We start from the raw sequence: 25,858 nt of genomic DNA on the forward strand, positions 1-25,858 counted from the left end.
AAAGATCCACAAAATGTGTTTAATTTTCACAGAGTCTCAGTTACAGTAACTTCACATTTTGTTAGCGCGATGAATGGCATGTTAAGAGTAGCTAATGCCATCATGTACTGTCACCCCTCCCAGAAGGGTAGTGTTTCTCTCTCCACCCACTTTCTCCACCCAACGTCCTCCTCCTCTGCCCTGAGGGAGAAAGAGGGAGAGGGGTTGAGTATTATTAAAACCAGACTACCTTAAGATGACTTGGAGCAGTGTAGTCCTGTCTTCTTTCTCTCCAGGTTTAAACTCTTTAACAGGCCCCTTTGGAAAGGTAATCCTGAAACATTCATACTGAAGCTGTTGGAACTGTGTTTTGTCCTCCTTCCGTGTTGAGGACTTGTTGGAGCAGGTTTTCTATCTTGTTGGGTCAGTTTTACTAATTGTTCCGTGGGAATACTGAGTTGTGCTTGTCAGGTATGCCTTCCTACTACCTTTCTTGTTTTGATTCAATATAAAGAAAGTGGATCATAGCGACATGCGTTAATCATGAATGCATATACATCTTTGAAGGCACCTAACTTCATTACATGTGGGTTACAGCTGCTGTTTGTTTTCCTGTTTTCACATAACTCTGTTCAGGAGGAAAATATTTAACATAAAGGGGGAGGGGTAAACAAGAGGTCGACACAATGTTCTGAGCTATTCAGTTTCAGTTTGCTTTATACATTTCCATTTCATTTATTGATTTTACTTTAATTTACAGAAATGGGTATCTTTCTATGAACACTGAAATCACACTGGGACCTTTCAGCACTTGAGGTCCAGCTACATTTCTAATGAAAGTAAGAGTTTGACAGCAAGATGAGGTAAGGACACAATTTCTTGTTGGAACTTTAAAACAGCTTGGAGTGTATGGCTGATAGTTTTCTCACAGGCTGGACTTGTTAGCTATTGTTTACAACATTGTCAACATTCCCACGAATAGACCAAAACTAACATTATGCAAGTTTGTCATTCAGCCTTGAGCTTATTGCTAAAGATGTCTTTAAAAAAACAGATCATACTTCTACACTTAGTTGTATTAGGTGCACTCATTTATCTATGCCGTTTACTTCAACAACTTTAGGTTTGACAACATGAATGTTTTTTTGGAAACACAAAAATAACACCAGACTTGTTCATACTTATTGTTCTGACTTGTTCTTGTCCATCAATGCCCTTAAAATGCTTTAATGTCAGACAATTATATTTCCCAGGGTGCAAACTTTCTCAAGAGCGCAAATAGCGCAGGAGTTTCGTTTGCGATGCCAGGCACATGCAGCCAATGACAACAAAGGCTTTAAACATGAGTTTGAGGTAACTAGTGACTTTTAAAATTGAACTTGCATCAGATTTCTGATTTGTAAAGCTAGTACTTGTCATATGTTCTGATGTCCTTGTGTTTTCAAGGAGCTTGATTTAGTTGGCAAAGACCTTCCCATTACAGCAGGGGATTTGGAGGCAAACAGAGAAAAGAACAGATACCCCTACATATTGCCATGTAAGTGTGTAACCTATCATACCAAAACAGATAGCAGCAGTTGTGCATGTGTTAGACTCTTATTTTGTTTTCTTCTGTTCGCCATCTGGTTATAGATGACCACTGTCGCGTGAGGCTGTCAGTCCAAAATTTCCAACCACACACTGACTACATCAACGCAAACTTTGTCCCTGTAAGAACCCGTTCACTCCTCTGCCATTTTCATTACGCTGTCCTCCTGCTTTACCTCCTCTGTGTCTGTCTGTAGGTCTGCCTCTACATCTGTCTGCATCTGTTAATGCATGTGTGTCTTTATTCAGGGAGGTGGATCAGAAAGAGACTTTATCTGCACCCAGGGTCCTTTGAACAACACCATGGCTGACTTCTGGAGGATGGTGTGGGAGCAGAACGTCAGGATAATCGTCATGGTGACAGCTCTGAAACACAAGGACATAGTGAGAAAGACCATTTCTGCGTGTGCGTGTGTGTGTGTGTGTGTGTGTGTGTGTGTGTGTGTGTGTGTGTGTGTGTGTGTGTGTGTGTGTGTGTGTGTGTGTGTGTGTGTGTGTGTGACAGTATCATATGAATAACAGCTGACTCCTCTTATAAAATATATATTCCTTATTTCAAAGGAATTGTCTATAGCCCATGCTAATATATGAAGCTACAGCCAGGATGTAGTTATCTTAGTTAGCTTAGCATAAAGACCCAGCTAACCGTTTTCGCTCCAAAACAATTCATCTTGGTTTTATTTGTGGTTGCTAGTAGGCTGGTTTAAAAAATAATAAGCAAGTTTCCCAAAACATAAAAACGATTTGAGTCTTTTAAAAAATGACCTTGTTGAATGAGTGGTTTGAAATGACCTTTATGTGTGCAGGTGCTGTGTGATAAGTATTGGCCTCTGGATCGAGGGACAGTTTATTATGGACTGATCCAAGTGACCACAGTGACCCGCAAACAGGGTCTAGATTATTTTGTCACAACCATTAACCTCAGACAGGTGAGCAAAAGAAACATCCATCATCCCCTTTGGTACCTTTTAAAGTGCTGCTGTTGACGTCTTTGTGCACTGACCGCACCAGTGATCAATCAAAGGAGAAGTAGCCTTTGTGTTTGGGTTGAAGGAAAGTGTTTGTGTTTCAGAGAGATTGTCCAACAGACAGGTTAATCACACACTACTACTACCCTGCCTGGCCGGACCGGGGCGTCCCTAAAGACTCATCCTCACTCTGTGCCTTCACTGAGCATGTGCGGCAGAAATTGGAAGCGATTCCACGCCTGGGACCCGCCGTAGTGCACTGCAGGTGTGACCTCCAGTCCATCACCCTCTGCTTCAGGAAACTTATGACTTACTTCTTTTAAAACTCAAGAGGTTTTTCAATAACCAGGGTTGGCTGTAATGGATTATATATAAAGTGGATTATGTTTTAGGTTTACAAGAAAAAGTTAATAGTGAACTGATAAACTGAAAAAATGCTGAATATGCAAAATTTATTTCATTTGCATTGAAAGTGTTTTGAGAAGTTTAAAGAGAAAACGAGTGTGTGGTTCTGTTTGTGTGCCATTTTTCATTATTAAGTGCAATATTGTCAACACATGATTTTAAATGTAATCCTAAACTGAGTCAAAAATCATTCAGGTTAGATCTTTGTCCTTGTTGTTCAATGCCAAAAATAGCCTTGACATTTGTATTTAAAACTGGCCATCCATATTAATAAGATGGATCTAAGATGATGTCTAAGTTAAATCCTGTGTTTTTGTTTTTCAGTGCAGGTGTCGGGCGTTCAGGGACATTTGTGACGCTGTTGTGGCTGATGCAGCTGTGTGCGAGGGGCATCAAACCTGATGTCCGGGCTGCTGTTGAGGACCTGCGGCTACATCGAATGTGGATGGTCCAAAATCAGGTCGGTGCAGTCGTGATAATCACATGCAGTGTTAAAATAAATATTATTTTTTAGGTAAAAGTAGCAGCAACAAAGCTTAAAATGTAATTCAAGTAAAAGTACCAAAGCATTAGCAGCAACATTCAAAGTATCACAAAGGGATTTACGTTATGCAGATAGTTAAAGCTTATTTTTAAAATTAAATGTACTTAATATCCTGTTAAAAGCACCATCTTCCTTTTTAGGCACTAGTTTTGGATGTGTTTAAATGCACACCTGTCATGTTCACACTTGTCCCATTACTTTCCTATCAAGTCTCTCATAAATCTGTCATCACAGTTCTCATTAACAGTGTGTGCTGTACTGTCTCGTTCTCACCACGAGTTTCTCATTACCTGTTCATTCCTTTGTGTGAACTCAGGAGCAGTACATATTTGTTCATCAGTGTCTGCTGCACTGGCTCAGTGGAGGGAGTTCAGCACGGTGAGAATACAGAAATAATCTCCCTATGGGCACCAACACACCAGCCAAATCAAATTTCGGTACAGGCAGCGTATAATTAGTCATTGTAATGTAAGATGACATTTTAATTATGGTTCTTTACTTCCCCAGCAGGCCACAAATTCAGGGAGCCAGTTCAAATATTAACCAACACATTCAAAATCAACCCCTCAGCTCCTCAGGATGGGGGAGCAGCGGAGAGAGGAGGAGACATCGCCATCATCGACAGACAGCTCCATCAGACCAACCACAGAGCGCAATACAGCAGATCTTGAACCCTGGGAACCTACTGAGGAGGTTACTGCCTTCCTCGTCACCCTTCAATCCAGGCTCAAACGCCTCCTGAACTCACAAACTGTACACCTGATAGTACAAACACCAGCAAGACTCAGGGTTAAAACAAACAACAGCTGTATGCATGCCCTCACATGGCTCCTCAGAAGGAATTAGACAGCAGAAATAATGCTTGGTGTGCTTGTGACGACAAGCCCTGCAGGTGGCAAACCGGCCTGACAACGTGCAAATATATGCTGGTAAAGAAACCACAGACCCAGCAGTTTTTTTTCGCTACCAGAAGGAAAAGTTAAGGACGTAACATGCCAGACAGGTCAAACCTGTTCTGTGAATGACTTACTGAGAGATTCACGAGAATACAAGAGGACAATGATCAAGCTGCTCCCTGTGCATACAGTGAGTTCCTCAGGGTGATTACTGTGTACAGCTAGCTGCACAATTCACTGTTTTACATCTTTGCTCCCATTATTGATAAAGTGATGCTGCAGGATTACTTTATTTAGTTTCCTCTTCTGAAATCATTGTGTATTATTTCATAATCACACACTAAAGTACTCAAGAATGCATGTGCATAATGTATAGCAGACTTGCTAGAAAGGCAGACACATGGTATAGTGGCTGTACAAAAACGGTCATGTTTCAAAAACACACAGGCACTGTCATTCTCCTTAGATGACTGAAACCCATTACAGTACATGAAGGAGATATGAGTATTATACATTATATAACATAAAAGGGCTAACCCTCTATTTTTTTATTTTTTTTTAAGAGTCTTTCATTTGTCGTGTAATAAACATGTATGATACAATAGATCCCTCCTCGGGTGAGTTTTGGGGTTTGTGGTGGACAGGAGAGAGAAAGGCAGATCCTTCACCCTTCCTCTGCTACGTCTCCACCGTGTGGCAAGTGCTAGTAGCTGCAGGGCAAGTGTCGACACTGTATTGCAATAAAGTCTGTTTGCTTAAGTGATTCAATGCTCCTGAGCTAGTCCAACAACATGAAACAATCACGAACAAGCGAGTGATCTTCAGAGTTCGCCGTGTTTGCGTGTGTTGTGAACTGAGCTCAAGACAGACGAGTGAAATACAAAACCAAGGGATTATTCACACAACTTAAACATTTGCTTTTTGCCTAAGTTTGGCTACTTAATGCAGTCCTAATACCACTGAGGTATTCACTGGGACACTGAACAGTGACAAAGGCAAATGAGTGAAAGAAGAGCAACAAAGCGGGGTTTCAATGAAAAGCAGCATAGCGTAGGCCAACCCCAGTGAAAACATATAGAAAATATATTACAGATTCAAATAAAATGGGGAATAACAATTCCAGCCAACAGTGGCCCCGGCCGTGGCGCAACTGGCTGGGGCACCTGCACCGTACGCCGGCGACCCGGGTTCGATTCCCGACCCGTGGTCTTTTCCGGATCCCACGCCAACTCTCTCTCCCACTTTCCTGTCACTCTCCACTGTCCTATCCAACTTAAGGCAAAAAGCCCCCCAAAAATATCTTTAAAAAAAAGAAAAGAAGAGCCAACATTTAAAATACTATTTAAATTAGAGTTAAGGTCCAATTAAAAAATTGGACACTACATCCTTTGGCCAAACAGAAGGAAAATGTGGTGTCGAGAGATTGCCTCAATAAGACAAGCAAGTTGTATGTACAGTCCGTGAACGTATGATACACTGACACATAGGAATATAAACATATACAGTGCACAGCGTAAATGAGTACACCCCCTTCGAAAAGTAACATTTTAAACAAGATCTCAATGAACCCAAAAACATTTTCCAAAATGTTGACAAGATTAAGTTTTATATAACATCTGTTGAACTTATAACATGAAAGTAAGGTTAATAATATCACTTAACACATTTTCTGGTTTTACTCAAATAAGGGCAAAAATGAGTACACCCCACAAAGTCTCTAGTCTCTAAAAGAGGTCATTCTTGAAGAATGGAAAAAGATTGATGTAGCAAAATGTTTCCATCTTCTTCATTCCATGCCTAGAAGACTTGGTGCTGTCATTAAAAATCATGGAGTCCAAACAAAGTACTAGATGAAGTAGTTTTTGTTGTGGGGTGTACTCTTTTTCGCATCGCACTTATTTGAGTAAAACTGAAAAATGTGTAATCTAAGTTATATATATATATAGTTAAACAGATGTTATATTAAACTTGGTCTTGTCAAAATTTTGAAAATAGTTTTTGTGTTCATCGAGTTACTTTTCAAAGGGGTTGTATTCATTTACGCTGAGCACTGTACATGCCATCCCTTAAGACCACAGGAGGGTGTGAGAGTAGAGAACTACTGATGATGAGCAGTCAAAGGCTGGGTGACGAGAAAGGAAATAGTCTAGTCCTTTTGCAAGTCTCTGCTCCAACTAGTGCACGCTCTCAGACAAGTTAATGGCTTCCTGGATTTCCCGAATGACAGTGATGCGTGCCAGCATCTGCTCCAGCTGTTCTTTTGGGATCGGTTGAGTAGAGTACCAGATGGGGCTGTTGGGAGCCACCACGGGCTCAGGAGTCAGGTAGAAGGTGTCGTTGCGACCTTTAGCACTCTGCGGACTGACAGAGACACAGGGAACAGAGCATGAGCACATTTATATATCAGATTTCAGGGTTGCAGTTTAAGCCTGTCTCTGCCCAATGTTCAATTAATTAAATAGAGAGGTTGTTTTTTATCTTGTAGTGTTGTAGACTGATGCGTTCGTCCTATTGCCATCAGGGCTGCAACTAACAGTTATTTTGTTATATAAAATATATACAATGATGTGAAAAACATAAATCATGAATGGCGGGCATTACTGCAATCATTAATCAAAATACCTGTTAAACCTTCTACGCATTGTTCCGATTATTGATAAACTTTGAGCTTTTTCTGTCTGTTAAGACGAGGGGAAGATAATAGACAGCTAAAGCCAGAGAAGTTTGTTTGCTTATTCATCTGCAAATTGTTGAGAGGCAGAAAACATTAAAAAATCATTCACGGTGGGAGAAAAAATAAGTTATTATAAAACATCCATGTTTCTGTCAGTTGCCTAGCAACAAGGTTTTCACAGTCTTAGCCACTTGAACTCTTGAGGGCAACGTGTACTTCAAAACCCATGTCAATAACAAATATAACATTTAGCAGCAGAAACTCTGGCTTTCATTGTAGATTAATAACTTTAATTTTGGGTGAAAACACTAGCTGGCAGCTCTTAACTGTTTTCTTGAACAAGCCATGAAATGTTGGATTCATATTTCATTACATAAAAACACATTTACACCTCCAAACACAACATTTACAGTTACATTTACTGACAAACACTTTTATACATTTACCATTTGAAGAGGTAGAAATCGTAGAGCTTGATGGGGCATCGCAGTGGGTTCTCTGGGTCCTCCAGCTGCTCCGAGTACATGTCATCTGTGACTGAACAGAGAAAAATACAAAAGCAAAATAAAAAATGTAGTACATCCTAACATAGTGTTAACTCCGAGCTCAAATTCTATCTTGTGAAAACGTACCTTTCTGTCCTATGAACCGCTCTGTTGACTTTAGGTATCGGATGCTGGTGCTCTTGTCTTTGGGGTTGTTGGGACTTTTCCTGGTGTGTCTCAGCACCTTAGAAAAGGCCACTTTTAGATGCTGCTCCACCGTCCTTAGGTGAAAATACCTGGAGAAGATATAAAGTATACACATTAACTAATTTGGTCAGTGTGTGTTAATCCTTAAGTGTACGGAATTAAATACAGGTGTCTTGTGTAGATTTGGATTTTGCAATGTAGATTGAGAATGATTGTCTTGAACGTTTGCTCTATTGTTCAGAGGTATGTAATGAACAATATCACTGGATTTCAATTCAACAGTACGATTAATGTGTGAGCATGGAAGTTCACTTACTTGGTGTTAAAGAACATTAGAGTTGTGAGCAACGTCGAGGGAGAATGAGCTCCAAGCTGTTTACATTCCCACAGCATCTCCTCTGTCACATGACTGGGGATAATGTAACCTGGCAGGAGGTAAAGATAAGATTATAAAGGACCTGCCAAGAAATTATCGAATATTAGAATTTCATTTAGAAAAGCATTAGACTTCTTGGTGAATGTTTTCTGCAAAAAAAACATCAAAGACTGACTCCTTAAATAGAAATACTTTAATTGGCGACCCCCCTAACACGGTAGGTTTGTGTTTTGAGTCTGAGATAATATAACTTTATATGTCATTAAGTTGATTACCGAAAAAGATGCATTATAATTCCAGGAAAAATGTAGATAACACTTTTTGTTCTCACCTAGCGGATGAATAGACGTCCTCCAAGGCTCTAAGATCTGGTGCAGACTGTGAGCGAAGCGCGTGTAATACTGATCTGAGAAAACGTCGTCCACACGGCCATTATCAAACAGATACTGCAGGGAGAAAAGGGAGAAAAAAAGATTTGGTCAAACAGTGTTACTCCATTAAACTAAGAACCAACAAATATGAAGTGGATATTAAATGGAAGAGTGTGTACGCGTGTGATTGTGTGCACAGTGAACTTACCTTTTGTATGCACAGAAATACATAGTAGAGAACATCCGCCTCATAAGTCTCTTCTTCCAGCCCCCGAGCCTCTGTTGTCATGCAGGAGAGACCCATGCACAGCTCAGCTACTGCACTTGACACCAAGTCCTCCTGGAAACGCAGTGCCTGGCGTCCTAAAACACAAAATACACAAATCAGTGATTGGATTTACAGGCGAAGGATAAAGGCAATACACACACATGCAACAACAACAACAACGAAAAACATTACTTACGGCCAATTGGAGCCAGTTTATTTGTGTCGGATTTTTCCAACTCTGCGTTTTTCCTCTGAGCCCATATCCGCCACACCTCCAGCCCCTCCTCTGGCTTCAGTGTTGCAGGCAGCAGCAGCTCCTGCACCTGCACCTGGTGCTGGCCTTGGCCATCTACCTCTGCTACCACTGTATGACCCTGCAGAGACAAACACACCAACACTCTTACCTCATGCACACAACCAACACAAGTCAATATGTGCATCTGGCCAAAGTAGTCCAGCATAACAACTGTTTTAGTACCTGAAGCTGCTGTCCGTCCTGCCCCGACAGCCCGTGGGTGTGCAGCACCTGCTGCTGTGGATCCCAGATAAGGGACTGTGTAGAGTTGGAGTAGCCCTGTACTGCCACCGGGATGTGGATGTTTCCGTTCATCAGCTGGGCAGGGAACATGTTTGCAGACAGTGTGTGCACCACTTCTTCCTGGCCTCCCATCCCCCCAGAGCTTGTAATGCTGGAGACGGCCTGAATTGTCTGACTTTTCAGCTTGTCATTTTCAATCGTAACTTGTGTTGGCATTGTTGTCATTGTCGTAGTGTTTGCCCCGGAAACCTGCACTGTTCCATAGGCTTCCTGTGGGATGGCAATATGGGTGACCTGCTCACGGCCTCCAGATCCAGCAGGAGCAGAATAAACAGGGATTGTCCAGGTCTCACCTGTGGGACTGGTGATAGTGCCTGTAGCACTGTAAAGGTGGGAGCTATCCACAGTTAGGAGGTCTGGCCGCAGGGACACGTAACTTTGCTGCTGTCCCTGTCCTTGAGGAATAGCCAGGACTGTGGCTACTTGCTGACCAGGCAGGGCATAGGACACAGTGATGGGCATGTCGACCTTGCGCTTCTTGGCTGGCTGAAGGACACCTGCTCCCTGTGATGTGGCAACGGTTGTACCGAGTACCCTCCTCTCAACATTGTCCTGCTGCTGCGTGGGAGAGAGGGCACCCACGGTCTGGATTTGGATCTGTTGTCCTCCTGCCACGGCTGCTACCAACTGGGCTTGCAGCTTAAAAAAAGGAAAGAGAAATGATACATGGTAACTAAATTCAAACTCTGGCAAATGACAACATTTGAAATTGATTCATCGTGCTGAGTGTGGGTGTGTGTGCTTTGGTGTACCTGTTGGTGCTGCTCCTCTGTGAGTTCCCCAGGCTGAATCAGCTGTGCAGTGGTGACTCCTTGAAGCTGTTGATGGGAGCCAGACGGCACTTGAAGGACCTGGCCAAGCATCTGACCTTGCTGCTGACCCTGGATCTGCACCTAAAAATAGTGATAATAAACACAATTTAGTGGAACGAGGATTGAGTGGAACAGGGTAATAAACACAACAAAAAAAGTACCAACCTGCACAATCTGCTGCTCTGTATTCTGTTGTACAGACTGCTGCTGAGACTCCTGTATCTGTTGCTGCTGCGGCTGGACCTGCACTTGAACCTGAATCAGAAAACAATCATTGTCAGGGAGCTTTGTTCCATGGATATAGCGAACAGATTGATTTTTGTCCATTTAGTGCAGGAATTTACCGGACAAGCCAGCTCCAACAATGACCCTGCCACCTCTGTGCTGTCTGTGTATATGCAGTTGGGCTCTTGTTGGTAGACCATAGTGGTGGTGGTGGTAGTAGCATCTCCGCCTTGCTGGGTGAACTCTTGCAGGGCATCTGGGCCTTTGCTGGCCAAGGACTCCAGGAACTCCTTCATGCGATGCTGAGGGATGCTCCGAGCTTTTTGCCTCACAAGCTCCTCATAAGAGCCTGTACCATCCAGGGAGTTATTCATTACTGCTGAGAGTGTCTTCCTTTATAGGCAGGATGGGAGGAAAGCAGTGCTTTTAATCAGCTGTAGGCTATGGTACGCTCTATATCTGTATCAAAACAGAATGACCATGAATTAAATAACGCTGTTACAACTTAAATACATTGGAACATTAAGAAGACAGCTGCTTAGGTGTTGATGTAACAATAAACGGGTGATGCTGTGCAGTTAACACTTTACAGTGTTTACAAACAGGCCTACAGATCACTGCCCAGTGGCACCTCTGACAGAGGGTAATACGAAAGGGTTAAATCTATTTGACTGTGCGAGCAGGGACAAAAGCGCGGCCACTTTCCAAATCCTATGCAGTACTCAAAAGCAGTGAAGGAAACTGCTGCATTATGAAAACATGAAAGTTGTGCATTGAACTTAGAATTACGTGCATCCTGCTGAAGCTATTACACAACAAACTAGATCAGCCATGGCTACCTAGCCGCGTGTTGTTTGCAAAACGTATCCAGCCACAGCTCTGTAATAATGCCAACATGTGCACAATCAACAACACAACAGCTCCGTAGCAAGTGTTGCAAAAACAGTAGGCATTGGGGCACGTCTGCTGTCTGTAACGTTACACCAACACCATGTTATCTCCAAAGCTAGCATGCTAACATTAGCAGGCGCGTTACCTCTCTTCCTCAATAGGCTCGAACCGCCCACCCGTGCTTATCTCTCCTCAAAAAGCTGCGCTGTTCTTACAGGGACACGTTAACTGACGTCCCCCTGTGGCTGCTTTGTTGTTTGTTTCTCTTTATTTTCGTTAGATCGCTGGCTGTAGTGTTTCTTTTTATTAACCACTCATATTTCACAGGGCGCCATCTTACAACAGTTCCTTCCGACCAATCGGAAAGCGATTTGGAGCTGTATCAAGCTATCGCGGTGTTTCCGCAAGATGATATCGCGATAACTGGTGTAGGCAGCATAGTCCGTTAAAGGCGACACACACAGGCAAAGTAGCTCTCGAGATCAGGTAGATGTCAGTCCACCTTAAAACCCAGTTATGCCAGACAGACGCTCCTAGTGGTTCACCGGATTCTGAATGTTTTAAGGTAGTCCCGAAGAGATGCGCTGAATATTTGCCTGGTGCTAAGTGAGTCTTGGGCAGTTCAGGGTTAATTCCAACGCATTACATTTCAGCGTGCTTTGCGTTTGTAAGCTTGTGCAGAAAGATACCCCTTCGGAAAACTGCATAGGTCTTTAATTTGGCTTTCGATTTATTTTTATACATTCTGTTGTAATTTTCCTTTAATGAATATTTATGTTTGTTGATTTTTTTGGAGCAAAGCTTTATTTTCCTTTCGTTTTGTGATGATATGGCACCAATGCACCAAACTATTTCTTGTATGTTCGAATCAACTCGGCAATATACATAATTCGGATGATTCCAACACAGACTCCTACTTGGACCACATATCTGCTTTAGTATTTAATTTATTGAAAATTATTTTTTTATATTTTACTATTTCTCAGACATTTCTTTGTGAAATCATCAGAGATTACATCATCATTAACACTACCTATGGCAATCACCTACCTTAAGATTTAATGTCTCAATAATTGCTGGTAGGCAAGTATTAATATCATCTTTGGAAACTTAAGATCATCAGAGACATTGCAGGTTTTTTGGTATTGTTTATTATTTTCTCCTGTCAAAAGGACACATGTTACCCCCTGAGTCTTAAAAAAAACATGATGGTTTGGCAGTGTTATACCATCTTTGTAAGGAAGTCATGTATGGCATTTGTGAGCATCTCTGTGTAACACCAGCTTAGAGGCAATATTAAAATCAACAAACATCAGGTCCTTTTTGAACAATGATCAAAGATGCATACATTCAATAAATAACAAACTGTAATTGAATATTATTGCAGCTATTGTAGAAAGTTCTGACATTGACTGAGTGACACTGCAGTAAGTTGATTGCACAGTTGACAATCAAGAAATAGAATTGTTTTCCAATTGCTGAGAAACCTCGATGACACAAAACTGCATTTTAGAAATATTGACATTCAGTATCTGATTTGAGTCAATCTCAGCCTTAGCTGTTTGTGCCCTTGCTGTTATTACACATTAAATGATGCAAACAATGTGGACATGTATCTGTGGGCTCATGGGAAGCAGGAAGTGGGGCTTGTTCTCAGTCAATCATATTTTCCCAGGGTCTTCTTTGAGGGTGACTGTTCTGTTGAAGACGAGCTGCAGGGAGAAAGAGTACAGTTACATTTCACTCTTTACGTGAGTGCCAATATGTTTTTAAATGTCCAAATACATTCTTGAATGAACAACAGCTTTTTAAAATATAAAACACAATTTTTTTTTCTTACTGTACCTTATCTGCTGTGCTGTCGGGGTCCAGGGAGAAGTAACCAACTCTCTCAAACTGGAATTTGTCCAAAACCTTTGCACCCTTCACTGACGTATCTACTAAGGCACCGCTGATTGTTTGCAGGGAATGCTAAAGGACAAGAGGAGGAAAAACATTAAACATCACTCCTATGCTCATTCAAACATCTCAGTTCATCTAAACAGGCACTCTGTCAAAGGAGTGCAGATGTACTCACAGGATTGATATCACTCAGGAAGCCATTGGGCACTTCAGATGGATCCTCTGGATATTTGTGCAGGAATCTACAGAGACAGCAAGAAGTTTGGGGAAGTGAGTTTTGAACATGGAATATTTGTTGGGAATGGCAGTAAGCTGTTTGACCTACAGTCTGTCGTAGAGGCGCACTTCACACTTTAATGCCTGGCTGACCCAGTGGATGAAGGCCTTGGGTTTCTCTGCTGTGTCAGAACTGCAGCAGTTCACCTCCAGTTCAACCACTTTACCCTGAGCATCCTGGGAAATAAAGGGGACATCAGCTGGAGATGTTATATGAGTTTGTGGACCGGGAAGTAAAGACATCAACAGAAGAAAGCAAACACTGCTAAGAATGTAAAATACCCAGATCACACAAGCTGTCAACATTTCAGTGTAATAAACTCCAGAGAACAAAATATAAGTTTGAATTCACAAAACCGATTGTCTTTTATTTGCCCGTTCATTGTTGTTTCAATTGTAATATTAAAAAATATTTGGTTTACATGAATTATCAAGTATTTTACATTAGTATATCCAAATCAAGCATATTCCTAACCTTCAAAACACAACAGTAAGTATTTTCTTCTTCTTTGCAAACCGTGTTAACAAGTATATTTCAACCAGAGTAATAAAATCTGACCAAACCTCAAAATATCTGGAATCTTACCTTGATGACCTTCTGGACAGAGATGACATACCCAGCATGCCTCAGACCTACAGGCTGGTCTGGGGTCAAACGCTTGTAGCCCTTCTCCATCACCTGCAAAAAGGAGGAGTCCATTATCATCTTCTGTCCACAATCCAAAAGTTGCACAAAGAAAGTCTGCTACTTGTACTGTAAGGATATTTTTGGGGTCTTTCTCTGACCTCTCTGAAGTCACTCTGTTCAATGAAGATTGTGCGCTTGAAAGGCACCGTGTGGCTTCCCTTGGACTCGTTGGCAGGAAAGTCCGGCACTCGTACGTCTGACTGAGACAGAAAAAGACAACAGAATATTCAGCACCAATGATTGTAAATAAGTAAAGAACATAATATAACAAGTCAGTGAGCTGTTCAGTGTGCACTATTTGTATTTGTAATTCATTTAGAAACCTTTGCGTTCTCAGCAAGGTTAGTAATGGTGACTTTGAGTGGATCCAGCACAGCCATGGCTCTGGGTGCCTTTTCGTTCAGCACGTCCCTCACACACGACTCCAGAAGGTGAGGCTCTGTCGTAGTCTGGGCCACTGTGACTCCAACCTGCAAAACAGATGTAACATATCATTACCACAGTGTTCTCATGCATTTAATTACTAGTCCAACCATTGACTCTTCTTAATTGAGGGAAAACGGGAGGAAAAGCACTGTCATCTCATCCACCGTCATAAACCAAACTGAGAGTAGAACATTTCACCGGCACACAGGCACGGCAGCTCCGATGACCTCATACACATGTAACAGCTCAAATCAACACAAGCATTAAGAAAAGACACTTAGGACATTACCAAACACTGATCTACTTAAAATGTCAATGTGTGGGCTTTCTAACACTTCTGTCCATTCTACATACCCGGGCACAGAAGTTGTTTATCGCCTCTGCTGGGAAACCTCTTCTCCTGAGCGCAGTCAGAGTGAAGAGTCGGGGGTCGTCCCAGTCGCTGTAATTAAAATAAATATCATCTACAGTTACCAAACTGATTATTTGTAACACGAACAAAAAGATAAAAAGCATCCAATTTCTCCCCAAAAATCTGATCATATGATTAGGGAAGAAATGCTTTCGGTACCTTGAGTGATTTTACATCGCATTTATTACATTCATTACAAGGCAGATCATTCTTAAATGTAAATCATTTAAATGGCGATTTTACCTGACAACGCCGGCCTCTACCAGTTTGATGATTTTCCTCTTTGACACCACAGTGTATGTGAGGTTCAGGCGTCCATATTCCCACTGAACAGGGCAGTACACATCCAGCGCGTTACACAGCCAGAAATATGATGAACGCCTGCCACAAACAAAAGGGACCATAAACATAACAATGCATTTATGTTCCTCCAAAAAAGATGATTTCATAGTTTATCTATAACAGAATACCAAAGTATTAATGCATACCTGGCCTGAAACTCTTTGGTACAGAGTGAGTGTGTGATATTTTCGATAGAGTCACATAGACAGTGGGTGTAATCGTAAGTGGGGTAGATGCACCTGCAGAAAAACACAAGACACGTGTAAATAAAAACACAGCCTGATGTGAGAAATCACGTATTTAAATAAAACTCTGTGGAAAAGTACAACAGTTTTAGTACCATTCATCTCCGGTGCGATGATGCGCCGTGTACTTGATTCGGTACGCCACGGGATCCATCTTCCCGTCCTCCATGACCATCTTCATCCTGAGCGTAGCCTCTCCCTCAGCAAACAGCCCCTTCTTCATCCTCTCAAACAACACCAGCGACTCCTCTGTGGGTCGGTCTCTCCAGGGTGATGCAGCAGCGTTATGGCCCTTCAGTTCCTCCCCTTTCTGGTGGCACACGTAGGCATGACCTCTGAATGAAGAGGAAGAAACAAGTCCAACATCATTAACCAGCTTGTGACATGCATTATATCAACACATACACATAGTTTATACACTCACCTGCGAATGAGATCCACAGCGAGGTCGTAGAGTTGCTGGAAGTTGTCGGATGCATGTGTGACCGCAAAAGGTTCATATCCTGTGCCAAACAGTAATATTAAAAAGAAACGTTTTCATGAATGTAGAGTGTAACAGAAGCACATTAAATCACAAAAGGTTAAATCGACAGAGTCCAACTCACCAAGCCACTCCACCATGTCTCTGATACCAGTGAAGTATTTTTCCTCTTCCTTCTCAGGATTTGTGTCATCATATCTCAAGAAACAAATCCCGTTGTTTGCCTAACAGAAAACACAAGGTTTAAAGAAAACTGCCTCCCCAGAGAGAATTAAACAGCTGATGGTGTGTGGATAAAAGCACAGAAAGACCCCTACCTTTGCATAACCAAAATTAAAGTTGATGGCTTTGGCATGCCCGATGTGAAGGATACCATTTGGCTCAGGAGGAAAACGAGTGCGTATCTAAAGGAATTTGTAAAAGGAAAGGAGAAAAATCAATATACACCATTTTAAAGTAAATGTGTTCTCCAAAGCAACAAATATAAAGTTTGTACCTGTCCACCAGTGATCTCCAAGTGCTGTTTAAGCAAGTCCATTGTTTTCGGTGTGACAACATAGCCCTCGGTTTTATAGTTCTCACCTGTATGATGAAAGGCCGGGATCATCAACATACTGGGTAGGTAAATTAGCTCTTCACAGATTGTAGCAGAGATGCTTCTGCTTCTGATTGTTCAGGTGTTTCTTATTACCTGTTTTATGGAACTTCAGTGCCTCTCCTCTGAGCTGCTCCATAAGTGACTTCACCTCCCCAGTCTTCACCACAGCTAATCAACCAACAAGCACAGTTAAAATCAGGCAAAATGACACAAACATGAATTAAAATTCACTGCAATCTGCAATCTACTTTAATAGCCACTTACCATTCACTGCCCCTTCCTCTTTCTTCACCTTCACATCATTATCTGCGACTTTAGCTTTCTGGGGCTGCAAAAAAGTAAGATATTAACCACAATAAATCCAAAGAGTACGAGCAGTGACTTAAGGTACAGTATAGTTAGATATTATGGAAAATAAATTGATTTGCTTAATAAAGAATGGAAACAGGAAGCAACAATTAGTGTGGCTCCACCGAAAGGTAATAAAATGTTAATACTAGGGCCAATAAAGTACAACTCATCATATAATATATCAGGTTTGTTTTGTCGGCACAAAAGGGGAGTTCTGTGGCAATTTAGTTGTGATTCGACAGATAGGTTATGTGTCTGACTATTCCTGATTTGGATGCAGAAAGACAATAAATACAAACATTTCCAGTAATGCTGAAACGTTTCCTTGAAAAAATGTGATGTGATGTGTTACCTTAGCTTTCTTCTCTAGGTCAGCTTCGGTCTTGGGTCCTAAGAGGTGTACAACCTTCAAGAAAAATATTAGTCATATTAAGTTCCAGTTTACAGTGAGAATCACCAAACCGTCAGATGCAACTATACAATCACAAACTACCTCTTACAATATTTTCTTTTTAAAACATACCTGCAAGTCCACTTCATTTTTGATGACCTTTCCATCAGCCCACTTTAGGGCAGAACGTGCCTCTCCTGCAACACAAAAACGTATTGAGATATTCTGTCTGTTTGTAAAGCTTTAATGGTGTCCAAATCTGACATCATACCCATTAGCAGTCCCATGTTGAAGTGGAACCTCTCCACCAAAAGCTTTTCTTTGTGCTTCTTGATCACAGCCTCAACCTGAACAAGATCACACTGTCAGTGAACACACCACCCTCAGAAAAGAATGTAAGAACACTTTCATTTGAGCTCATGCACTTACTGCTTCTTCAATCTGCTCAGGTGTTATGACCACACCTACTCCACATGTGTCTTCAAACGCCTTCTGGTTGATGGGGTCCTGAGGGTGACTCTTAATAAATTCCAGAGCAGCTGTAAAAAAAGAGGAAGGAGAAATGTATGAAGCAAGAAGGCACAGTGCCAGTGGTTAATAAATCCAATGAAATACACTTTTTAAAAAAAAATTCAATTAGAAGTGATTAACGGTTGCATTGTTTCATGTTTACATTTTGTTGACCAGTCAGGTTGCAACATGTCAAAGATGTCAGGAATTACCTGCTAGCTGTAGCTCTGTGCAGATTTTGCCCTGCACTATACAGTCTGAAAGAAATCCCACACGTTTAGGGTCTTTAATGCGAGATGCCATACTGTACAGCAGTGTACCCATGGCTTTGTCCACTCCTGATGCCCCACGGACACGCTGGGCCTATTGAGAAAAGATTAATAGTTTTATCCTTCAAAAAGTGTGAATAAGTTGTTGATGGCCTGCGTCATCCTGACCCCAGGAGGAGTGTCTGCCTGCATACAACCTGAAGAATGTGAAAACGAAAGAATAATGATCCTGCCACAACAACTTCTCAAAAGTTGTGTGATTTGTAACCAATGGTAGGTAACTCTGGACCATTAAATAGAGCAGCTTCAAAAGGCAAATAATAACAAGGGGCAGATACTAAGAGTTAGCTGTTGTCACATTTCACAGCTGTCTCCAAGAAAATCCAGTTCCACTATAAATGCAGGTCATACCTGAACAATTGCCTCCTTCAGAGCGGAACTCAGTGCTTCATTTTTCAGAGTTTCTTTCGCTTTCTGCTCGCTGAGACCTATGGAGGTGAAAAGTGCTAAAGTATCTTCCATTTTTCCACCCTATTAACCGGTTGAATCAGAACCTATCTGACACGCCGCTGACACACACGAATTCCCTTCTCCGAGAGGCAGCGCGAGGGAGGGGTATACTTCCTGTACACCTCATGAAAAAAATGAGGCACACAAATATTAGCCAATAGGACAGCGTAGTCACGGAGAGCTTTGACCAATCGGGAATGAGCTTGATTAATGTTCCCGCCTACTATGAATGAGAGAGCCAATCAGCAGTTGTGTTGACAGTAGTGTGGGAGGGGCTACCGGTATCTGTGAAATGTTGCATCAGTTTGTCATTTCAGTCAGTTCAGTCCCAACTTCTTTTAATCTTTGAAGGTGATGTTGTCGGATTCAAGCAGGACTTTAACCGAATTCCTCCCTAATAAAGTTAAAGAAATTCATATTTAAATTGTACACCGATATTTTTACTGAAATTAATAATTCACAGTTGTCGACCCCGTGTTTCCCATTTATGGTCATTCTTCAAATAGAAGGTTGAGTCATGTTCTCATTTATTTTATGTCTGCTCTCATTCAATTAACTCCAAATGTAATCATTAATTTCAGAGACTCATAAATTCTCGGCACCTGTTACAGTCTAACACAGTTTTATAGCCTGATAAAGTTCCGAGAAACTGTTCTGGAAAATTATTAACAAAAAGTTAAAACCATAAAATCCTTTTATTAATGTCAGATAAGCTTTTGATTTAGAGATCAAAGCACCTAACGCAAAAGCTGCAATGAGATACGAGCATCTTTGCCTATGTAACACAGCGTAAGGTTTTTGTTGTCCAACAGGATCGCCGCTCGCTGAAACAACTCCGCGAAAGTTCATGCTGGCTGTTGTAAACATTCGCCGCATACTGAAGTCATGAATGAAGTTGTAGCTCCGCGTAAAATTATTTTTACGAAGGTGTAGTCTTTTTTTTAAGCTGGCACATACACTGAATAACAGATAACTGGTTTTATAATGCTCGGACAGTGTGGTAGGTCTGTGTTCAGTTGTTTTTACCCCTGAGCAGTCGTCACTGTTAGCATCACAACAGGTATGGCTAAACATGCAGTGCTGTCACCAGGGGCGAAGATGTGGAGATCTCTGACCTGTGCAAAGTCAGAGCTGCGTCTGGATCTTACTCTTGCATGTGGACAATCTTTTCGGTAAATTTTGTCCAGCTCAGATGTAGTATGTCAGCATCAATAAAGCATCGTGTGTATCTTTGTATTAACTAAATGCTACACAGGTGGAGAGAAACTGCAGAAGGCCACTGGACCGGAGTGATAGGTGGACGGGTTTGGACTCTGACCCAGACAGATGACACTCTTTGGTACCACGTTTACCAAAGCCATGACAGACAGGGGGAGACAAGTTTCAGGAAGAAGGAAGCTGGTGTTTCTCTTCAGCTAAAAAACAAATCAGACAACAGATTCAAAGAAGCTGTAAAGAAGGAGGAAGAAGAGCCAGTGGCTGTGACTCCAGTGCATCAGGACACCAAGGAGGAGGAAGAGATGCTGAGAGATTATTTCCAGATGAATGTGAAGCTGGGGGACCTTTACAGGGAATGGGGAGCAGCAGACCCCCACTTTAAGCACATTGCAGACATATTCACAGGTCAGAGTGCGTGCATTCATCATACACTTATTACACAGAAGGTAATGACACAGGCAATTTTTGTTTTGCAACAATAACTATTTGTAATAATCCACTTTATTTGTAAAGCATAATAGATGCAGCACTGAAGGTTTTTACACTAAGACACGGAACACACATAAAAACCGGATTAATTACTGAAAAACTGGAGGAAAATAAAAATATAGAAAAAATATAGAAATCACTACACAGATTTTCCAACATACCAAATACTGCTCAGCTCCTTTCTTTGCTTTATCATTGGTTGTGATTTGATTTTTTAGAAAAGACAACACATATTGTTTGGTCTCTCCCCAGGTATAAGGATGCTGCGTCAGGACCCCACTGAATGCCTGTTTTCCTTCATTTGCACCTCCAACAACCACATCTCTCGTATCCAGGGTATGGTGGAGAGGCTGTGTCAGGCTTTGGGCGCCCCGCTGTGCCAACTGGATCAAACTTCTTACCACAGCTTTCCTTCCCTGTCTGCACTAGCAGGTCCTCTATTATTCTATTACCCTACAGACCCATGCCCCTATGTGATATCATATTCAGATAGTTTGTCGCTTCTGTTTTGCTATATTATTTTTGGTTCAATGGTAAAATATCAAAATAGGAAGCTTTGATTTTATTTTTGCATTGCCACAACATTTTAAACTTTTTCAGCTTGTTTACAGAGTAGACAAAAGTGTCTTCACAGACTGCATCAATGCAAACCCACATTTAACCTGTTTCGACTATCAAACAGCCTCTGTTGCATGCATGGAGATTAATAACATGTACTATGGTTGATTACTGAGTGGTGCATAAATTAGACGGCATGGCAAATGTGTAACTACATTCTTTGTGTTTATTTCTTCCTACAAATGCCTCAATATTCAATACAGCTGAATACCTACTTGCCTACATATTGTCACCATGCTTGTGTTGTTTTTCTTCTCTGTAATTGGCAGACAACAGCGTAGAGGCACGTCTCAGGGATCTTGGTTTTGGGTACAGGGCTCGGTTCCTTCAGCAGAGTGCCAAGCAGATTTTAGACACCCATGGGATCCAGTGGCTTGAAGGTCTACGCAGTGCCTCATATCTGCAGGCCCGTGATGCTTTGCGCACCCTCCCTGGCGTCGGCACCAAGGTAGAGTAGCATACTCATCCCTTTAGTTCATATTTTTTTATTTCGATAAAATAAAGGCAATGTTTCTCCCTTCAGGTTGCAGACTGTGTATGTCTGATGTCCCTGGATAAGGCAGAGGCTGTGCCCATAGACACACACGTGTGGCAGATTGCTAAACGTGACTACAACTATGCATCTGGCCATGGACAGAAGACTATCACAGATAAACTTCATAGAGATATTGGTACAGTTAATAATCATGCACCTCGTTAGTAGTTTATTTGTAGTGTCACACTCATTAAAATCCTAATAATGTTTGTTTTTTATTGAAAACACTGTTTAAATGTCATATTTTTGCACAGGAGATTTTTTCAGAAAACTCTGGGGTCCTTATGCTGGTTGGGCACAGTCGGTGAGTGTCGTCATTTTTTCTGTCTGTCAATTCTCTCTCTTTTAATCCGTCTGCTTTATCCACTGAGTGTTTTATCTGTTTTAGGTGTTGTTCTGCGCTGACCTCAAAAAGTTCCAAAATCTGAAAGAAATGACACAACTGAAGCGGCCAAAGAAGGAGGAAAATAATGAAGAGGAACTGACAGTAGCAGGCAAGAAAACAAAGATGAAGACAGAAACAAATGAAACTGTGAAGAACATAAAAGCCAAGGCTGGTCTTCAGAAGAAGGCAAAGAAGTCTAGATAGAAGATAGAATCGGAGGATGAAACCCTCTTTATTTGTCACATACATGCACACAGCAGAGCACACACAGTGAAATTAGTCCTCTGCATTTAACCCATCCTATTACTAGGAGCAGTGGGCAGCTATCGTGCAGCGCCCGGGGAGCAATGGGGAGGGGGGATTGGAGGTGTCCGGTGCCTTGCTCAAGGGCACCACAGCAGGGCCTAGGAGGTGAACTGGGACCTCTCCAAGTAGCAGTCCACTTTCCAAGTCTGTTCGGGGACTTGAACCGGCGACCCTACGATTCCCAGTCCAAGCCCCTACTGACTGAGCCACTGCTGGACAAGTCTGCCTAGAATGGCAGGGTGCTAAGAGGTAAATGAGCTTTATTGAGCAAGATTCACATCAGATTACATTACCACACAATTATGACACATTTTGTGTAGCTTGATTTAAACAAAAACAACTGTTGAAATGAAATATATAGACTTTATAGTTACTGTACATGGGATACAATTAATTATTGTAAGGCATTTCTCAGACATTTGAATGTGTTTTATTTACTGTTCCTATGCTTTCACTACTACAACACAATACTGCACACAGGTGGCTTTTTTTTAAATAAAGAGAAAATAACGTACAGTATGTCCTATTTTTTGGTGTATTTTTTTGAGAGGAAAGGACCTATAAGCATTTGATTCAAGCCCACTGAAAGCACCACTCTCATGGTTGCTCAGACTACTAAATGTTTCCAGAAGAGGCCACTAGGTGCCAATGCAAGACACTATCACTTTGAAGTCCATGCAACCCCATTTTTTAATATATATTTACATGTATGTGAGCACAACACATTTCACTAGGTCCCTGGGTGAATTCTTTCTGCCAAGCCCTCCGGTTCCTATTACACTTTGCACCAACACGTCACGGCATCTGTATGCATGTCTGAAAAGGTCATAGGACACCGAAATGGAGTATTGTGTTTCTCCGTTGCATTCCCTGCTTGAAAATAGTGTGCTTTTCCGTCACATCATAAAAAACTACTTGGCTGAATGCTTGAAGTGCCACGATGTCTGAATGTTTATCTATAGGCATAGGTTGGCTGTGTCAGCGGGTCTTTTAATAGCAGGGATTGCAGTTATCTGCCGTCACTGCTTGGGGCTTGTGTGACTGTCTCCGGAGATGAACATGTCTTTAGGGTTGTTTGACCCATAATGTCCCTGTATGGCAAAGACTGAGCAGTATTATTGTTTGTTTAAAATATATTAAGAGACATCATTTTAAAATGTTCCAACTGCGTACATGCCTACCAAACCTCTTTCTTGCCCTTAGTTTGAAAGGCAAATATTTTTCTGACATGTTAGTGTAAGTAAGCAGGTGCATCATGCATGTTGTTGTTGCATCTGTGTGTGTCTGAATGTGCATGTCCTACATCTATAGACCACGTTTATTTGTGGAAGTCTGTGCAGCCAGGCGTGTTAATGAATCTGTGAGTCAGCTTTCATCTCCACTCTGTTGAGCCGGACAGAAGCTGGGGGCCGCTCTAGGGCAGAGTCACAGTGAAGAAGAAAAGCAGAGTAAAAATAGAGCGGAGAGAACAAGAATATTATTTTCATAAGAAGATCGGGAGAGGTGAAAGTGTGCTGGAGGTGGAAACATGAATTAAAAAGAAAAAGCCATCGTGCGCACGAGTTGACACGCAAAGACTCAAACAACACAACAGTGGCACGCGCATTATGTAAGTGTTGGGTCTCAGCTTGTGTCATGCCCAGGGCAATTATTCAGTTGAGAGGACATTGCTCATCAAATGTACTTATTCCAAGAGGGCTTATTGACTACCTGCAGGCACCAGGGGGCGCCAGTTCTAGAGCCCTAGTAAATTGGAAAGGTCTCGTGTCTATTTCCAGATGTGCAGCAGCAAGATGGAATTTGTTTATCTCCCAGTGACAATATGTGAGAGTTGGTCTTGTGGTAGTTAAGCTAAAGAGAAGTTCTCAAGGGTGTTTGTGTGTGTGAGTCAAAATCATTTGAAGTGGGTCATATGCGTAAAATTCCCTGATAAAACCTGATTGTTTCTAACCCAGCAGTCAAACTAATCAAAGTAAATGTCATGGTTAAAATAGTTGCGTTGCATTGCGGTAGACTGAACAATGTCCTAATAAATTGGCCCCTTAGGGTTTATATGTATTCACAGTTATTTAAAAGTATGTAATATATAGGAATGTATAACATTGTATATCTCAGATTTGAATTGTGTTCAGTGTTTTCATATTATGTTAAAGTTTACAATATCGGTCCAAGGGATACATTTTTGAAAATATTATTTTACAATTATTCTTATCATTTATTTAACAAGAATCTGATCCTGTTTTGACTATCCAGGTTCTGTGTAGGGTTGAACCCAAAAATGGTCTCTTTGCACACCCACACTCTGCATACTACTCAATGTGATGGATGGTGTTAATCCTGAAGAGTAACAGATGATTTATTTTACAGTATCTGATACAATACCTAAAATGGATTTAAAGAGAGTTATGTTGTTTCATCTTAGATGTGGTGAAACCTAATGCTGCTGGAGGCAGCCTTGAGGGGAGCCTGAAGGACGGGGTAAAGGCAGTCCCCATATGGAAGTCTGTCTTTGGGGCCCAGAGTTGGGTAGATTATTATTTGGTGTCTAGACAACCATAGGGCGAGGGGAAAGTCATGGAGAAAAAGGCTGAAAGTACAGAGCAGGGGGAGGTATTTATACCTTAGGCTTTTCTGCGTCATATGTGCGGATGGATATTAGCATTTGAAGGTCTTGGCTGTTCTTAATGAAAGAAGCTAACCTTGTTCTACCATCTGATAGCATCCCCTCTTAACCGGCTGAGATTAAGGTTCAATGCCTTATAGATTGAGAGGAAGAAACGTTTCCGGAGTTACATTTCAGAGCCCCTACTGGATCAATTTAAATGACTAAGTGGAATGCATTCACCACATTCTTAGACAAAGATGGTATAGAAACCCTATTCATAGTATATATGGGTTTGGAATAACATGAATACCATGTGTAGTTTGTGGTGTATATCAGTGTCGGTGCTTCTAACTTCTTCCTTTTTAAGAAATTGTTAATTTAGCGAACCCTTTCACTTTATTTAAAGCCGGCAAAAATTCCCCATAAATCGCGAGCTGTCCGTTAAAGGCAATTTACGTAAGAGATGGCCTGGTTTGATTTAAATAAGTTGGGCATGCAAGGTTAACATACACCCGTTTGTCCTTATTTATAGGACAATTATTCAATTCAAAAAGAGAAAACATTAATGGTTAGATAGTTACAGTAAAAATCTGATTTTTCCCTTCAGGAGGACCATGGCTGGTAAAGCTTCTCTGTGTCATAATGTGCAATGACCTACTATTATAATTATTAAAACTGGGACAGGAGGGCATTTAAAAAAAAAAGAAAGGTCTAATTTTAGTCAGTGAAGCAACATGGGACCACCAAAGATCAAAAATCTCACTTATCCCCCCCATTGATTTACACTATAGAAAGAGGGCACCTGTGAAAGTAGAAGGACTCATCAGGGTCTTTTTAATGTAGTTTGAGGATATTAGCTTAATCAGATCCCCCTCTGGTACACCAGATTACAGTAATCTTATTAACGTAACTGGATAATACTCATTTTCTATGATAAACACTGCACTCAGAAGAGTAGCAGATACTGTACATGTTCACAGACACACAAAGTCTATGTGTTATAATCTTAATAACA

General features: G+C 41.4%; 4 protein-coding genes across 9 annotated transcripts; 2 read left to right on the forward strand and 2 right to left on the reverse strand.

Moving 5' to 3' along the window:
- The first annotated feature begins 165 nt into the window (after window positions 1–165).
- On the forward strand, window positions 166–4,983 carry LOC134861879 (receptor-type tyrosine-protein phosphatase V-like). Of its 5 annotated transcripts, none has more exons than XM_063879466.1 (11): window positions 166–307; window positions 740–842; window positions 1,233–1,332; window positions 1,426–1,516; window positions 1,612–1,688; window positions 1,816–1,950; window positions 2,373–2,495; window positions 2,639–2,799; window positions 3,264–3,399; window positions 3,800–3,861; window positions 3,991–4,983. In XM_063879466.1, exons 2-11 carry the CDS (start codon window positions 838–840, stop codon window positions 4,223–4,225), a joined length of 1,125 nt encoding a protein of 374 aa, XP_063735536.1. In that variant the 5' UTR covers window positions 166–307; window positions 740–837; the 3' UTR covers window positions 4,226–4,983. The 5 variants fall into 5 exon arrangements, with proteins under 5 accessions (XP_063735536.1, XP_063735563.1, XP_063735529.1 ...); XM_063879493.1 differs by having other exon boundaries at window positions 188–450; window positions 4,054–4,983; XM_063879459.1 differs by having other exon boundaries at window positions 191–450.
- Window positions 4,786–11,640, reverse strand: LOC134861865 (transcriptional regulator QRICH1-like). Of its 2 annotated transcripts, none has more exons than XM_063879437.1 (12): window positions 11,432–11,640; window positions 10,515–10,788; window positions 10,336–10,425; window positions 10,111–10,251; window positions 9,239–9,997; window positions 8,957–9,134; window positions 8,701–8,855; window positions 8,453–8,567; window positions 8,062–8,170; window positions 7,686–7,834; window positions 7,500–7,590; window positions 4,786–6,740 (listed from the first exon to the last, which is right to left on the reverse strand). In XM_063879437.1, the coding sequence occupies exons 2-12, from the start codon at window positions 10,767–10,769 to the stop codon at window positions 6,554–6,556; spliced, it is 2,229 nt and encodes a 742-aa protein (XP_063735507.1). In that variant the 5' UTR covers window positions 10,770–10,788; window positions 11,432–11,640; the 3' UTR covers window positions 4,786–6,553. The 2 variants fall into 2 exon arrangements, with proteins under 2 accessions (XP_063735507.1, XP_063735516.1); XM_063879446.1 differs by having other exon boundaries at window positions 10,515–10,854; window positions 11,432–11,631.
- A 774-nt stretch (window positions 11,641–12,414) lies between these two features.
- qars1 (glutaminyl-tRNA synthetase 1) lies at window positions 12,415–18,777 on the reverse strand. Its single transcript, XM_063892794.1, has 23 exons — window positions 18,589–18,777; window positions 18,121–18,271; window positions 17,828–17,937; window positions 17,670–17,745; window positions 17,531–17,595; window positions 17,360–17,413; window positions 16,921–16,984; window positions 16,750–16,824; window positions 16,555–16,640; window positions 16,376–16,462; window positions 16,183–16,282; window positions 16,002–16,080; window positions 15,673–15,912; window positions 15,479–15,571; window positions 15,234–15,371; window positions 14,933–15,020; window positions 14,476–14,622; window positions 14,251–14,352; window positions 14,051–14,143; window positions 13,514–13,641; window positions 13,364–13,430; window positions 13,132–13,257; window positions 12,415–12,998 (listed from the first exon to the last, which is right to left on the reverse strand). The coding sequence occupies exons 1-23, from the start codon at window positions 18,697–18,699 to the stop codon at window positions 12,948–12,950; spliced, it is 2,331 nt and encodes a 776-aa protein (XP_063748864.1). The 5' UTR covers window positions 18,700–18,777; the 3' UTR covers window positions 12,415–12,947.
- Window positions 18,778–19,209: 432 nt separating this feature from the next.
- On the forward strand, window positions 19,210–22,754 carry ogg1 (8-oxoguanine DNA glycosylase). Its single transcript, XM_063899717.1, has 8 exons — window positions 19,210–19,859; window positions 19,943–20,310; window positions 20,647–20,826; window positions 21,282–21,460; window positions 21,536–21,683; window positions 21,802–21,851; window positions 21,936–22,124; window positions 22,457–22,754. The coding sequence occupies exons 1-8, from the start codon at window positions 19,750–19,752 to the stop codon at window positions 22,466–22,468; spliced, it is 1,236 nt and encodes a 411-aa protein (XP_063755787.1). The 5' UTR covers window positions 19,210–19,749; the 3' UTR covers window positions 22,469–22,754.
- Window positions 22,755–25,858: the final 3,104 nt, after the last annotated feature.

This window comes from Eleginops maclovinus, chromosome 1 (genome assembly GCF_036324505.1).
Source record: "Eleginops maclovinus isolate JMC-PN-2008 ecotype Puerto Natales chromosome 1, JC_Emac_rtc_rv5, whole genome shotgun sequence".
In the NCBI taxonomy this organism is placed as follows: Eukaryota; Metazoa; Chordata; class Actinopteri; order Perciformes; family Eleginopidae; genus Eleginops; species Eleginops maclovinus.

Coding starts and splice junctions, on each gene's coding strand:
- LOC134861879 (XM_063879466.1), top strand. Junction 1,517..1,611: donor ATACCCCTACATATTGCCAT/GTAAGTGTGTAA, acceptor ATCTGGTTATAG/ATGACCACTGTCGCGTGAGG. Junction 3,400..3,799: donor TGTGGATGGTCCAAAATCAG/GTCGGTGCAGTC, acceptor GTGTGAACTCAG/GAGCAGTACATATTTGTTCA.
- ogg1 (XM_063899717.1), top strand. CDS start 19,750: ATGGCTAAACATGCAGTGCTGTCACCAGGGGCGAAGATGTGGAGATCT. Junction 21,461..21,535: donor TCCCTGGCGTCGGCACCAAG/GTAGAGTAGCAT, acceptor TTCTCCCTTCAG/GTTGCAGACTGTGTATGTCT. Junction 21,684..21,801: donor TAAACTTCATAGAGATATTG/GTACAGTTAATA, acceptor ATTTTTGCACAG/GAGATTTTTTCAGAAAACTC.
- qars1 (XM_063892794.1), bottom strand. CDS start 18,699: ATGGAAGATACTTTAGCACTTTTCACCTCCATAGGTCTCAGCGAGCAG. Junction 16,641..16,749: donor ACTGAAGTTCCATAAAACAG/GTAATAAGAAAC, acceptor TTCATCATACAG/GTGAGAACTATAAAACCGAG. Junction 14,623..14,932: donor TAAACAACTTCTGTGCCCGG/GTATGTAGAATG, acceptor TCTGTTTTGCAG/GTTGGAGTCACAGTGGCCCA.
- LOC134861865 (XM_063879437.1), bottom strand. CDS start 10,769: ATGAATAACTCCCTGGATGGTACAGGCTCTTATGAGGAGCTTGTGAGG. Junction 9,135..9,238: donor AGGACGGACAGCAGCTTCAG/GTACTAAAACAG, acceptor TTGTCTCTGCAG/GGTCATACAGTGGTAGCAGA. Junction 8,856..8,956: donor TAAACTGGCTCCAATTGGCC/GTAAGTAATGTT, acceptor TTTGTGTTTTAG/GACGCCAGGCACTGCGTTTC.